Source organism: Amblyomma maculatum, chromosome 2 (genome assembly GCF_055883805.1).
Source record: "Amblyomma maculatum isolate TAMU_Amacu chromosome 2, ASM5588380v1, whole genome shotgun sequence".
NCBI classification, from domain to species: Eukaryota; Metazoa; Arthropoda; class Arachnida; order Ixodida; family Ixodidae; genus Amblyomma; species Amblyomma maculatum.
Genome location: NC_139345.1, coordinates 58,152,725 through 58,167,093, shown reverse-complemented (window position 1 = coordinate 58,167,093; position 14,369 = coordinate 58,152,725). Strand labels below are relative to the sequence as shown.

At 43.8% G+C, this 14,369-nt stretch overlaps 1 protein-coding gene and 1 long non-coding RNA gene across 4 annotated transcripts; one reads left to right on the top strand and one right to left on the bottom strand.

Moving 5' to 3' along the window:
- Positions 1 to 8,375: 8,375 nt before the first annotated feature.
- Positions 8,376 to 10,117, bottom strand: LOC146198729 (uncharacterized). 2 transcript variants are annotated; one of them, XR_014705014.1, is made up of 3 exons: positions 9,739 to 10,117; positions 9,483 to 9,655; positions 8,376 to 9,384 (listed from the first exon to the last, which is right to left on the bottom strand). It is a non-coding gene; the product is annotated as an uncharacterized LOC146198729 (long non-coding RNA). The 2 variants fall into 2 exon arrangements; XR_014705013.1 differs by lacking the exon at positions 9,483 to 9,655 and having other exon boundaries at positions 9,739 to 10,102.
- Positions 10,118 to 10,781: 664 nt separating this feature from the next.
- LOC146198728 (polyubiquitin-B) lies at positions 10,782 to 12,844 on the top strand. Of its 2 annotated transcripts, none has more exons than XM_084594233.1 (2): positions 10,782 to 10,938; positions 11,445 to 12,844. In XM_084594233.1, exon 2 carries the CDS (start codon positions 11,455 to 11,457, stop codon positions 12,370 to 12,372), a length of 918 nt encoding a protein of 305 aa, XP_084450359.1. In that variant the 5' UTR covers positions 10,782 to 10,938; positions 11,445 to 11,454; the 3' UTR covers positions 12,373 to 12,844. The 2 variants fall into 2 exon arrangements, with proteins under 2 accessions (XP_084450359.1, XP_084450360.1); XM_084594234.1 differs by lacking the exon at positions 10,782 to 10,938 and adding an exon at positions 10,970 to 11,100.
- The last annotated feature ends 1,525 nt before the right edge of the window (positions 12,845 to 14,369 follow it).

Here is a 14,369-nt window from a genome sequence, read left to right as displayed (position 1 = left end):
CCATAATCTAGCCGGAAATCAGTGGACCAATTGCAAAAGCTCTCACCTGTTTTCAACCATTGTTTATAGATAGACGAGCGATCCAACAAGCGTTTAGGGGTAGATCGGCTGGAAACGCTGATTGGCCCAAAATGTATGACGTCATATATGACGTCACAAACAACGTCATGGGTCACGTGATATTTTATGATGTCATGTCCGGATGTAGGGCGCACGTGTTTTCCCTAGACTGTCCCTGGATTCCCCATGCTTTTCAGAGCGCCCGGGCGCGGCAGCATGGCCGACGGTGACACGGTGTCGGCCGTCGGCGGAGAGGCACGAGACCTAGCTTGCATGCAGTGCGGACACTGTGGAAACGGCAGCGACGTCAAATAACATATGCACGCTTCGAGCCGCGAAGAGGTTTCCGAACCAGCTTGTCGCACCACACGAATTGCCGGGGAAATCACAGTTTAATTGGTTTTCCTTTATCTAGATCTGTGTGAGACCTTTCGGCGACAAAAACAATCGAGGTTCGCCAACGCAGTGTGACCTGTTCGTAGGCCGGCCGGGCGAATTTTCCAGTGACAACTGCACACCATGTTTGCGGTGATTCCGCTCTTCTGCACATTTCGTATATTTGCAACACGTTTCCTTGCAAAATAGCTTTCTCGGTGCGATGTCTTTCAGGCGCGCAGGCTGTCGGCAACGGTCGTCCGTCCCGTTGCCACGCGTCCCGATATAATTCGGTCTTTTTCTAAGCGAAATAGTTCATTATGAATTGTTTTAACCAGAAATGCGCTCGGTGACCGCTCTTATTGGCTAAAAAGGGCCTAATTTCCTCACTCCAAACTAATGCGCCGGCGAATGCAAATGATGCGGGCCGGCAACACCGCGGCGCCGGCGCTATTATAAGCACATCCTAGCTGCAATAACTAGCTAGTCGATGACTGTAGGGGGCAAAAAAAAAGAAAAAGCTTTGAGGACAAAGGGAATAGAGATGCGTACTAGGTCATTCGACTCTACAAATTTTTTAGGTCAGAATTGTGGTGCTGGGAGTGATATGTTGATTAGGAAAAAAAAAAAAAAAACTAAATAAGCTGTAGTATTAAAGGATGACCTCTCACTGTTTTGGTTACCCTGTTGTTAAAAACAATTAGGCGCCTAATGAATACCCTATTCTCATTTGGGCTATGATTATTATAAAACTATGTAAGTCATTTCACATTGATCAGGCCTTGTTTTAGATTAAGTTTAATAAAGCAAATCCCCATCTTGCACTTGGAGCATAATGCCTTCATACCTCAAATAAAGTTGATGGAGCATATCATAAAGTCGCAATTATTACAACCGGATTTCAGATCATTCAGCCTCAGGATTTCAGGCCAACAAGAAGAAATGTTGTACTACATTGTTACTAAGGAGGTCATGTTATATATGGGTAACTATAGGAGCATTATAAGATGTGTTTTTTTAAGTAGTACAGAACTGTGCGTAGCCTTTAGAAAACATGAAAATATTGCAGCGTATATATCACATGAAGAGTAATGGCATTGTATGTTTTCTAAGTGTCAGCATATGTTTGCTGTCAAATTGAGATCCATGTGATGCATGCATCTTTTAATGACTTGTGCTTGTTCTAATGCAACGCATGGACCATTTCAGCTTGTCATGCCTTCGCATGTCTAATATGTAATAAGCAGCATCTTACGTCTTCTGCATTTCTTTCACAGCAACAAGTTTTGCATCCGTCATATGTGTCAATTGTGATTTTTAACTGGACCTGTAGCCTGAAACAGACTGCTGACTGCCATCACAAATTTGTTTGTTATATATTCAAACACTACATTTATTTTTGTTCATAAAAACATTGAAATGCTTTAATAACTTTCATTGCCTTGAGTAAATGTTTGTCATTCGTTACATTGATTGCTTGCAGTCCAGAAATTCTTTACATTCTTATTTGGCTATACCTTACACTTATAAACACATTTAAAGTTATATATGTGCTACACTATTTTTCCTTCCATTTAGTATCTCTTTCACACAACCTCAGAGTTTAAAGACAATTATTTATCAAACAGCACTTGTGAATATATCTAAGTGGACACTTTTTAATTGCACAATGATGGCATAATGCAATGAAGAATAAGTTAATGTGGTCCACCACTTCAGTTTGCAAAAAACTTATGAAAGAGAAAGGTAGCATGCACTATAGCCAATTTTTAAAAAAATTTTCTGGGCATATGCCACCTTTTATGCATCTAATATGTCAACAGCAAAAAAAAAAAAAAAAAAAAAAAAAAAAAAAAAAAAAAAAAAAACTTTCTTATACATTACTAAGGTGCAAAGATGAGTAAAACGAGTATTTGCTGAATTTCGGGCTGTCCAGACATTGTGGGATTGCTTTTCAGGATATAAAAAGGCATTTTTTTAGCATAAAGGAGGGGTTAGAAACCTTGCGGGCCCTATAGGGGTGTGAGGACTGCACTGGGTGCAGTGCTCAGGAAAGTGTGGCTGGGAATGGGGGGGGGGGGGAGAGGGTGGTAATGCAAAGAGTGCAGTTAGAGAAATATATGCAAGGCAATTCACATGCTGCAATACTGTGGGCCTTAAGTTCTTTTCCTCAAGAGAATGCTTTCTCTCTTTTGTTGCTGTAAGAGAAGGTTATTGTTAAAATGAGAGATACACGTCAGTCCATCATGAAATCAAACCTGACGACCCCCACTATCACTCTGCTGCTGAAGACCACTTTGAGACTAAATGTATTCTGTTAGCAAGGCATCACTGCTCATTGGTACCTTTTTTATTTGCAAGGAGGCTACGGTAGTCTGTGCCATTGCTTTTTTATGTTGCTTGCACCTATAGCATGCAGTACCTGAAGTAGTAAATGCTGCACAATTTCATTTGCAGACAAAGCACCTATACCTTGACAAAGTAGTGGCAAAGATGGATGATTTAAAGCTCTTTCTCAAAGATGATGTGTGGCCACAGTGTGCAAGGCTATTGAGCAGAAATTCATAAAATCAAATGAGCTCAGAATATCAGTAGACAGGCACCAGAAGTTCAAAAAGAGTATGGTAGGAGAATGTGTCTGAGGTTGAGGGTTTTCATTGCAGGAAGAAAATAAAAAGGGCGATGCTTGACTGCACTGGTAGATTTTATGCCGAGCTCTGCATTAAATCAAAAGCGATTTTAGAAGCCGCAGAACATATCTGGTCCTGAAGTGAAGAGATTTCTTTATTCTACTGAGGGACCTCTCAAGCCTTAAAGTATGTATTCCGAAGCTTACATCCTTCTACAACAAGCTGTCTGATAGAACACATTTCATCAAAATGCCTTGGCTGAGGAGACACCTCAAATTAAAGTGGCAAGCATTGGACTCGAAGAGGCCAACGGTTGGGCAGCATTGGAGTTCCCCAGATTGAGATTTTCTAGAGCCTCTCCCAGCCTGCAACTATTCCTAATATATGAGTGTCTGTTGTATCCTGTGAGAGGAGGAGGTTGTGTCCTGTGAGGAAGAGGACCTATGATGGGTCAGTGGACGCTTTCAGATCTGGCATTATCATCTCTCGTAGGTGAGCTGGCAAAAAACATTGATTTTGACAAATCGAGTAGCAGCTTTGAAGCCTTAAAGACCGGAAAATGAAAATGTTGGCATGTCGGTTTTTTTTTTTTTTTGCTTTATGCTCTTTAGATCAATACCAGCTTTCAAAACAAGATTTATAATATCTGAAATTAGTTGCTCAAAGCAAGATGACTTCAGTGTTTCCCACTTTTTGTACACAAGCGATTTCTATAATTGATCGAGGGGTATGCTTATTTCATTTGTGCGGCAGGATTAATTATGCACTTGTCCCTCTGCAAAATTTGTCTTTTACAGCGCAGTTGTTGAAGGCCTCAATTATGACTGCTTGTTTGTTTTTGTAACTTCAGTTCTCTTCTGTGTGTTCGAGTTGTCCTTTCACTATTAGCATGCTTACTTCTCAAATGACATTTCTACGCCCATATTTGCATGTGAACGCTCAGTCTAACATTCTAGCTGGTTCGTATTTACTTTATTCTTTGTCACTGTGGCCGATGTAATTGCAGTTGTCTTGTGCATGTTCAAAGCTTTCAACAGTCCTTATGGAGAGTTTGTGGAAGCATAAAAAATATGAACTACAATACAGCACATTGGCCAGTTCTCAAGGCTTTTGCTGGCACTGCGCTATGCCTGATGTAAACGAAATTGTTCACAATGGCACCGTGTTATAATCCTGGTCGCATCTGCCAGTTTGCCACTTTTTAGTTACTGTACGTGTTACCAAGTATTTCTACATGCCCAAAGTTTGCAATTCTTGTGGTTTTTATATGCCCTTTTATTTGAGTGGTCCCAATCTAGAAATTCATCTGTCAAAAACCTCTACTTAATTCTTCACAAATGCACCTTTCTTAAGAAAAGAAAAAATATGACATATGCCCCTCGTAATATAGCTATTATCAGTTGTGGGGTATGCTTGTTACGTTGAAGTCTTAAGAAATGAAGGAAAAAAAATGCCTCGGCTTGCACAATGTTGTGCGATACAAAAAACGAACTTCCCCAATCGAAGAAAGCCTTGACGACAAAGTAGTTGATGGTATTGCGCTCAGGTGTGTTCATGAAGAAGGGGGGGGGGGGGGGGGGGGCGGTTGCCCCGCATTATTGCACCGTATGTCGCAGACCTACGCCATTGGGGGTTAGAAATGGAGTGCTTTCATGGGATACAGAGGAACGAATACAACCGGTCATGGAGACTGCAAACATGCGCCTTATCTGCACTTGTGCCCTCGTTTTTGTGTTCTTTCGGAGTTGTAAACCATCAACAGGTAGCAAGGCTCGCATGCAACGGGTACCTTATACGCATGAATGTTGATCCCAGTTGAATTCCAGTTAGGGATCCATTGTTATCCAACTGGTATGAACTGGAAGTTTGTTCCTTAAACCATTTACATCAGTTAGGATTTTTGCCTGGGTTGTTTCAAAGTAATGTAGAAATGTTGTCAGTGTTGTTCAAGTTACTGCCTATGAAGCAACACAATTTTACAAAAAAACAATGGTTGTGAGCCACCTCATGCATTTATTTTTCCGTTTTGAAAATGTTTCAAGCTACAATACTTGCCATGTCACTTTGCGTAAAAGAAGCTCTAGCTTTTTACAGGAATGGTTTTAGAGTGTGCTAAAGAAAGAAAGTGTAAAGAAAGATGGAATAGTGACATGTGGCCTGTTTTATGCATAATGTTTGTGTGCCGCACATGAAGTGAAAAGATATCTCTGTTGGTTAACGGCTTTGCACTCAGTGGATTAGTCATGCAGTGTTGCATGACAGACCACTGAAGGCCCAATACATCCTACAAAAGACTAAAAACGAGGAAACATGACAATGAAGTTGAAGGCCCATGATCTGCCAGGAAACAATGGGGTGGCTCTGAGAAGGACTTTTATATTGGCAGTAGTAAGGATGGCAGTCCTCTGCTTTGTGGCTCTTCACTTCGCAGTGACAACACTGGTGTATACTGCACTAACACCTACTGTAGTTTTGCCCATGCTGTCAGTTATTCTGAGAGCTGCGGCGGTGAGCATCAGCCAGTGCTCTAAGTTTCAAGTGTTCATTTGTAAAAGATGTGTTCTAGATCCTGCTAAAGAGTCTTGTATTATCCAATTGAGTTTCCAGAATTTACACTTTCTCTAGAAGCCCTCATTCCATTTAGGCATCTTTTCATTCTTTCCAATTAGAATTTTTAGTCCTAATTGAATTTCCATAATCAAATGTCTTCCAGTTTCCAGATGACCTCCCAGCTGGAATAAGTACTTAGTCCCAACTGCATAGTTTTAACTCTCTATAAAGAAGCCATTTATTTTTATTATGGGCTGCTAAGTTATGGTCATCTTACGGATTAGAATTGATATTCCTAATGAACATCCAAACTGAATGGACAATTGTTATGCATGGTGAAACTGGAATTCAAACTACATTTCAATGATGCATTGTGTGTGCGCTGGCTAAGATGTTAAAGGAAGCTGGTGCATTTTGCTCCCTAGTAAAAATACACCCAAACATATTAGATTTCAATAGGCTTTGCAGTTAAAAATTTTGCAACTAATTTCAATGTCCAATCTGGAGTCAATGATTTCAATTCGAGCATATTAGATAGTCTCGACAGCTAAATTAAATGTTTCAGAGAGCAACTCATGCACTTAGGTCCTGGACCCATTTACAAAGGAGTAGCTGCAGAGTAGGATAAAAAAATTTACACATTATTTAAAAAAAAGTGCAAGAATTAGACCCTATGTCTAGAAGATCTATTAACGCGAAAGTATTACTTCGCTATGTTTATTTATTGTAAGTACCTACAGCGCCCATGAGGCATTATTGTAGGGGGGATACAACTACATACAATAACACATGCAAAGAAGATATAAGGAAACTTGTTAGCAAGGTAACACAACACACTGATAGAACACTAAATGAATTCTCAAGTAGTATAAGTGATAACATAAAATACATTAACACAGCGCTGGCAAACGCACAGATTTCACAGATTTCTGTCCGCAGACCACGTCCGCAGAACGTGTCTGCAAAATCATGTCCGCAGCAGTTGTGAGTAATTGAGAAGTGGTGGAGGTTAATGATGGTTGGTTGGTTTGTGGGGTTTAACGTCCCAAAGCAACTCAGGCTATGAGAGACGCCGTAGTGGAGGACTCCGGAAATTTCGACCACCTGGGGTTCTTTAACCCCAGGTGGTTTTGGGGGGAGGTTAACCCCAGGTTTTGGGGGGAGGTTAATGAGTGGTGTCAATCGACGGAGGGTGATGTAATGTTGCAGTAGCATCCGTTCTTTTGCATTGCTCCAATGCAGATTCTGCAGTGCTCTTTAACTTTGCAACATTTCTGATTTTACAACCCTAAAAAGTGTATTCATAGCTGTTTTCACAATTTCAACAATACCTGTTTAAGTTCATTCAGTGAGACCATTAGATTGTGTTTTATTGATTGCAGGTTGCACCAAGTGTGAAAGTGCGGGAGAAACCAGAGGTTGGAGTTTTGAGTTAAAAACGGAGTGGCTCTAAATTGCAGCAGTGCCATCGAGAAAAGAAAGCTTTTATTGTCCCGCCAAGAAAAATAGGAAACATGCAACAAGTGGCATTCATAGTTAAAGATAATTATACTGTATTCTGCACGGAGGTGTCATGTCGTAAACCGGCAGTCAATATCTGTTATGTAAGAAACACACATTTAATTTACTGAGAATTATCATTTTATTGATATATGCTCTTGTGGTGCTTGCCCACATAAAACTGCAATACCTTATCTGTGGGGACTTGCATAATTAAAGGCAAGGACAGTACCACATCAAGGTAAAGCTCACTCATTGAAGAAATCTTTTTTTTTTTTGCAGTGTTGTTTATATGAATTTCCTATCTCAAATGAAAAAAAAATCACACAAGACTTATGCGAGTTTCTACAAGGTCAATATTTTTATTATAGATCGGTAGCCATCTCTTACATCATTTTCTTATTTCATACTCAAAATAAAATAGTTTTTCTGTGTTTATTTCTTCATGAAATTGGACCAGGCAAACGATTTTTCAAGTAAATAATTTCAATGTAAAACAGTCTCATTGAGATCAAAGCCAGTAACAAACACACTATTATCAGCATACATGATGAGCTGAGCACTGTTGTCAATATGAATTATGTCATTTATGTACAAATTCAGCAAAAGTGTGCCTAATACTCTTCATTGAGGTACTAAACAAAATATATAAAGGATGATTTGTTACTGTTCATCTGATTCCTTGAATGGGACTTGATTCAATTATTTCCAATACCTTTGCGAGTGCTGGTAATTAAAAAAAATATCTCTACGAACGTGTGCTCCATGCTCTAGCAGATTTCATAGAGTTCCCCGATAGAATATTGAGCTTTTATATTAGCATTGCATGACATGTTAATTGGATGTGAAGCATGTTTGATGTTCACAAATGCATGCCATTTCCATAATTTCGACTCCCTTAATTGTACGAAATGTTGGCACAGAGCTGAACTGTTGCCATTGAATTGGACTCCAAATTGTTGACTGGGGGCCAATATCCAGTTGGAAATGGTCATTTCCGATTTTGATTTGGCCTCAACTGTTTTGTTAAACTTGGAACAAAGCCATACTGCCGCGGTGCAATCCATCGCTACGTACGTGGTTCGGCTAGAGCAGCTCTTTAGACACAGTGACAGACACAGAGACCATTTTTATTTAAGAAACAGCCAACAAAAGTGAACTGAAAACATGGCAACTGCTCACCCCATACATGGTTACTATACAAAGGCACACTGCACTTGAACCTTGTCTAGGACGCCTAGCGCGTAGGATGCTTTCGTGAAAAAAAAAAAAAAAAAAAAAAAAAAAAAAAAAAAAACGGCGTTGTACATGGCATCGAATCCAGGTGCGTACACTTCTGCCTTTTCCCGTGCTCTCGAGTTAAGTTATCCTTGGATGGCGACTATAACCTTCGAAATGTGACGCATTTATAAAAAAAAAAAATACACAGCGGCACAAAGCCGCGGTGTATATTGTAGCCTATCGCGAGGCCTAGTTTGTCGTCTCTGCAGCACTGGAGAGAACGACGCTGGCCAAGTGCTAGCTGCAGCAGCTGTGGAATGCACGAGGTAAGTGAGAATTAAGCAGTACAGTACTTTATGAAGCAATATTCAAGACGATTATGCAGTTGTTATATAAAATGTCGATACTTCCATTAACATCGCTGAACAAAGCCGCAGAATACTCTAGCTGTTAAGCCTGTTGTGTGGGCTTAGTTAGCGTTCGTCGCGGCAGTAGAGTGACGCTTGCCACGTGTTCTGCAGCTGCTGCACGAAGACTCGGAAGAATGCGTGAGGGAAGCAGGTAATAAGCACTGTAGCACTTTATTAAATCAAATTTGACACGATTAAGCATGCGTGTATTTACGTATAGCCAGGTAAAGAGGCCTAGCGCGCAAGTTATTTTGGTGGCCGCGACGATTGATACGAAGCCACGTGCAACGTAGAGAGGGAAGAGGAGTACGGGAGGTGCAGGTCTGCGGTCTGCCAGGAAACATTGGGGCGGCCCTGAAGAGGGCCGTTTGGATGCGCAGCGACGTGACGGCGTGGCGAACACAACGCCCTGCACTCGTCCGTGGCCCTTTGCCGTGCACCGTCAACAGCGGTGCACTACGTCGTACACAGTGCCATGGTTATATGCTGCCCTGGATGCTGTCGCGATGCTTCTACTGTAGACATTTACGAGGGTTGCGGCGATGATCTTGGAGAGCTGATCGATGCCGCGATCCCTGACATGGGCTGCTGCGTACAAAGAAAATCCTCGGCCTCTTCGCAGCATACAGGAAACGGTGCTGTAAAAGAGTAGAAAAAGTTGCATTATGAACATAGCGATTTGATGAATGCGCAACATATTACAAAACCTTCGACAAAGAAATCTGCGTTCTTGTACCTCAATCAGGGTTGAGAATGCGCACGACAGACGTGCGCCTCAGCATAGCAGTCAGGCAGCGCTTAGTTGCCGACGGCGGATGTTTTCGTGGAGGTCTCCATAGCCGTGGCAGATTTTTTTTTTTTTTTGAACACGAGGAGCGTCCATGCCACGAGCTGCTGCTGCACGAGGTCCTGGAAGCACGTGGGGAGAGACAAGTGACACAGCACTTATAAATAAGCAAAATGAGAGACAATTTTGCGCAATTTATACTTACCTTGACGGTGGTTGCGATCTCCCGCAGGTCATCGCCATTATCAACGTCATTCCGCCCAACGTACAGCACGGATCGGCGTGCCGAAAGCGCATTGACGTAAACGCGCAGGCCCGCCATCGTCGAGCACCTCGGTGACCGAACGCGCCGGTGTCATGCAGCAGCGAGATCCACGAACCGAATGCCGGAATCGCGCGCGTTGCCAGAGCGGGGGCTCCTAGCGATTCCCTAGAGCGTCTAGGGACGAAAAAAAACAAGCAAACCCAGTTTTTGACTACGTCACGTCCGGTTAAGCATTGAGCCCGACGCAAAAAACGTCACGCCAGGCCGCGGCGTGTCCACCAATCAGCGTTTCCAGCCGATCTACCCCTAAACGCTTCTGCGATCCATGGCTGTGAGCTCTCTGTCTGTGAGCATATTGAGCTATATATGTGTATATGATGTGTATGTGTAGCTGTATAGCTCCTTTGAGGGATGAAAATACAGCGATATAATCATTGCTGTGTCATTTGAATTCACTACAATGATAAAGCCAGCCTGCCTCCAGAACATGAATTATTACAAGTGAAGAATGAGTGGTTATATCGTTGTTTTTTTTGTGACGCCACAGCCATCTCTCGGATAATTAAACCCGTAGGCCATGCAGGCACGTTCATATATACAGCTTGCAGGTAACCTATGTCGGTTAGTATTTTCACAAAATATGAGGTGTGCGGGTTAACACAAATAAAAGCCTAATGAATGCATGGGTGCGATTGAGGAGTCAAGAAAGACAGCATTAAAGTGCCACGACTTCCTCCACTTTCGCTCCACATTCGATTCTGCAGCGCTGAACCCCTCTAATTTTTCGCTCACTACGTCAGTGCCGAGTTTTCTGGCAAATGTGGCCTTTTACTGCTTTTACATTGCCGAGTTGATCTCAAAACTAGCGCCGCAGCGCCCCCGGGCCAACGCGCCACTGTCATCGAGTAATTTTATCGTAAGTTTGATATTATTGCATTGACTTCATTTGTACTAGATAATAGCGTTTTTATAGTTTTTAGTATAACAGTTCATCTTGACGTGCCCTTGTAAGCTTCATCGTGACTTCTTCCCATTTGATTATTTATCACGTGATGTCTGTTGCTTGTTGTTGGTTGCATAGTTGCAGCGTCTGGTGGTCGTTGCGTTTGTTTGGTTGTGTTGCAGACTTTTTCAAAAGAGGTAAGTGTAGCACACCGTTCTTCCTTGATATCCGTTGTTTCGTGATGACAAAGTTGGGCTGAACGCTCACGAGCCGCGTGGGGATCGTGCTGCGAGAGAAGGCGTTCTAAATTCGTACTTTGCTCGGACCGAGAGCTTGTGTAGCTGGCGTCAAATTCTCTGGTTAGTTGGATTTGTTTGCACCGGGCCGCTCCACCTAGCTAGTTCACTCTAACCTAGCACAGTGGTAGTTTTAGGCTTGCGGGTATTTTTTTTTTTTTTTTTTTCACTGCAATTGTGGCATTCGATAAGCCTAATGCGCCGCTTTCGTAAAATACGTTAAGCCACCGTGTCATATTTTATTTACTTGATGTAGCACTGTGGCCATTCCATTCCTTTTCATACCCAATAGGCATTTATCACATTTCGTTTGGTTGATGGACTCTCAAGGCAGCTTGCTATACTGTGTCCAGTGTGTATCGGTCACCCATCTTTGTTGCTGACCGTGCTATTTTTTGTTTCAACAGATCAGCCACCATGCAGATTTTCGTAAAGACCCTCACAGGCAAGACCATTACGCTCGAGGTCGAGCCCAGCGACACAATCGAAAACGTCAAAGCCAAGATCCAGGACAAGGAAGGCATCCCGCCTGACCAGCAGCGTCTCATCTTCGCTGGCAAACAGCTTGAGGACGGCCGTACACTGTCCGATTACAACATTCAGAAAGAGTCAACCCTTCACCTTGTGCTGCGCCTGCGTGGTGGCATGCAGATTTTCGTCAAGACCCTCACAGGCAAGACCATCACACTGGAGGTCGAACCCAGCGACACTATTGAAAATGTCAAGGCCAAGATCCAGGACAAGGAAGGCATCCCGCCTGATCAGCAGCGTCTCATCTTCGCTGGAAAGCAACTTGAAGACGGCCGCACTCTGTCTGACTACAATATTCAGAAGGAGTCGACCCTTCACCTCGTGCTGCGCCTGCGCGGTGGCATGCAGATTTTTGTCAAGACCCTCACAGGCAAGACCATCACGCTCGAGGTTGAGCCAAGCGACACTATTGAGAATGTCAAGGCCAAGATCCAGGACAAGGAAGGCATCCCGCCTGACCAGCAGCGTCTCATCTTCGCTGGAAAGCAGCTTGAAGACGGTCGCACTCTGTCTGACTACAATATTCAGAAGGAGTCGACCCTTCACCTCGTGCTGCGCCTGCGCGGTGGCATGCAGATTTTTGTCAAGACCCTCACAGGCAAGACCATCACGCTCGAGGTGGAGCCAAGCGACACTATTGAGAATGTCAAGGCCAAGATCCAGGACAAGGAAGGCATCCCGCCTGACCAGCAGCGTCTCATCTTTGCTGGAAAGCAGCTTGAAGACGGCCGCACTCTGTCTGACTACAATATTCAGAAGGAGTCGACCCTTCACCTTGTTCTGAGGCTTCGTGGTGGACAGTAGATGTCTTATTTCCCTGCTTTGGACTCACCCAGATGACACTGAGGCGGTGAATAATTTTTACATTGCTGCTGTCCTTTACTTGCATCTGTCCTAAAAAGGCATGTCGGCCAGGCCCTTTCTTTTTTATGCCATACATAGTTTCAGTTAGGTTTGACAGGGGAACTTTTCTTTGTTTGATGGTCTAGTGCTAGCCATCATGACTATGTGGCGACCAGCATACTTTTGTCTTCCTGCTATCTTGGACTTGTGCTATCGTCATCTGAATTTCTTTTTTATAACATTCGCTCTTTCTTCTGTCGTGAAGCTCAGTGGTGACCAGTGTACTTTCTTTTCATCACCCTATATATTTCTGCTAGGTGTGCTCAAGTGTAAATTTTTTCCCATTCTTTGTGTTTAGGCATACTGATCAGTCGATCATAGAACATGTCAGCTTCGTCAGCATGGGCAACCAAAATAAAATTGGGCATGTGCATTTGCGGTGTGCTTGTTATTTTTCGTTCTTAAGTGTTTGTAGGTGGCACCTGCTTTTCATGTCATTTGAATGGCACTGGATGCCATAAGAAGTCCTCCTTTGGTTTCTGCACCTAATTAAATAATTAGGTTGCCAACTTTTTCAGCTTTGAGCAGCGGTGGTATTGCTTATATGAACTGTGTTTGTTGGTTTGTAGTGCCATATAGCTATGGAAGCATGAGCCAACAATGTGAGCACGGAGATGCTGATGGAACTGTGCAGCTAGTGAATTTACAGGTTTGTTGTGTTACCAATGACAGGCCCGTTTACTTGAGACGTGGCCTGGCTCTTCATTGGAACAGGTATAGAAGCCATCTGCTTAGGATTGATTTATAGGAAGGGAAAGGCGCGGTAACTGTCTCACTTGTTTTCTGTGGACACCTCAACCGCGCCGTAAGGGAAGGGAGGAAGGTGGGAGTGAAAATGCAAAGAGGAGCCGTAGTGGAGGGCTGCGGAGTAATTTCGACCACCTGGGGAGACAGCACAGCACACGGACGCCTCTCGTGGCCATGGAAGAAGGGGAAAACGGGCCGTGACGTCACTTTTCGCGACGCCGGCCCGCAACCGGATTGCTTTGACGCCACCTGCACATGGGGCAGCTTCTCCCCTCGCACTCTTCTGTGTGCTTCTCCGCGCCATCCGACGCCGACAGCCATGCTGCCCCACAGCAACGTTGACGCTGTTGCTATTTGCCCCATATCTAGGCTGAAAAAAGCACGTGACTTCCGGCACGTTTTCGCCATGCATCTGGGATATATGAGGCCTCAGTTTTTTCCTTCCTCCATGGGCATGGTCAACGTTCTTACCATACGACTCAGCGCATTCTGGAGTCAGTAGCGATCTCTCTACAGATCTATTTGGTTGCTAACAGCCAGAGTGGGGTTTGATATGGCATCATTCTGTTGGGTGTGTATTGAGCACAGTTCATCTGGTCATGCTGTTTATAGCTGTACACTGCTGTAGTGGCCACCCTTAGTAGCCAAAAGTCCCTTCCCTATTAAGGCAGCAGTTAGATGGCTGTTTTACGATGGTGGTAGATTGGCAATGAATCCATGACTTCCATTGTCTTAAAAGGGACTATGCTCAACTGCACATGGAGATCGAGTCTGCCGTGATTGCACCACTGGGGTCACTCACTATTAAAGAAGAAAAAAAATGGCTGCGGCTTAGCTTGGTTAAGCCTGGTGTTGTGCCTGGCCAAAGCCGCCCAGAAATTCAGCCGGACGCCAAACTTCTTCGGCGAACGCCTCCTTCACAAACTCTGGATACTTCTCTGCAAAGCACTAGTGCACAGGAGGCGAGCCGTACCAAAGGGAGAGAAGCGACGTGTTTCAACATGAGCTGAACGTCCAGACAGCACGGCGCGCCGTGGCCCTGACGGTGAACCCCTCCTCGCTCCGCGGCATATTTGAAGCGAGAGCGCAGCGAGCTCTCCCATTGGCCCTGTGAAAGTGCTGCCGTCGGATTGGACCATTTTGAGCGTCAA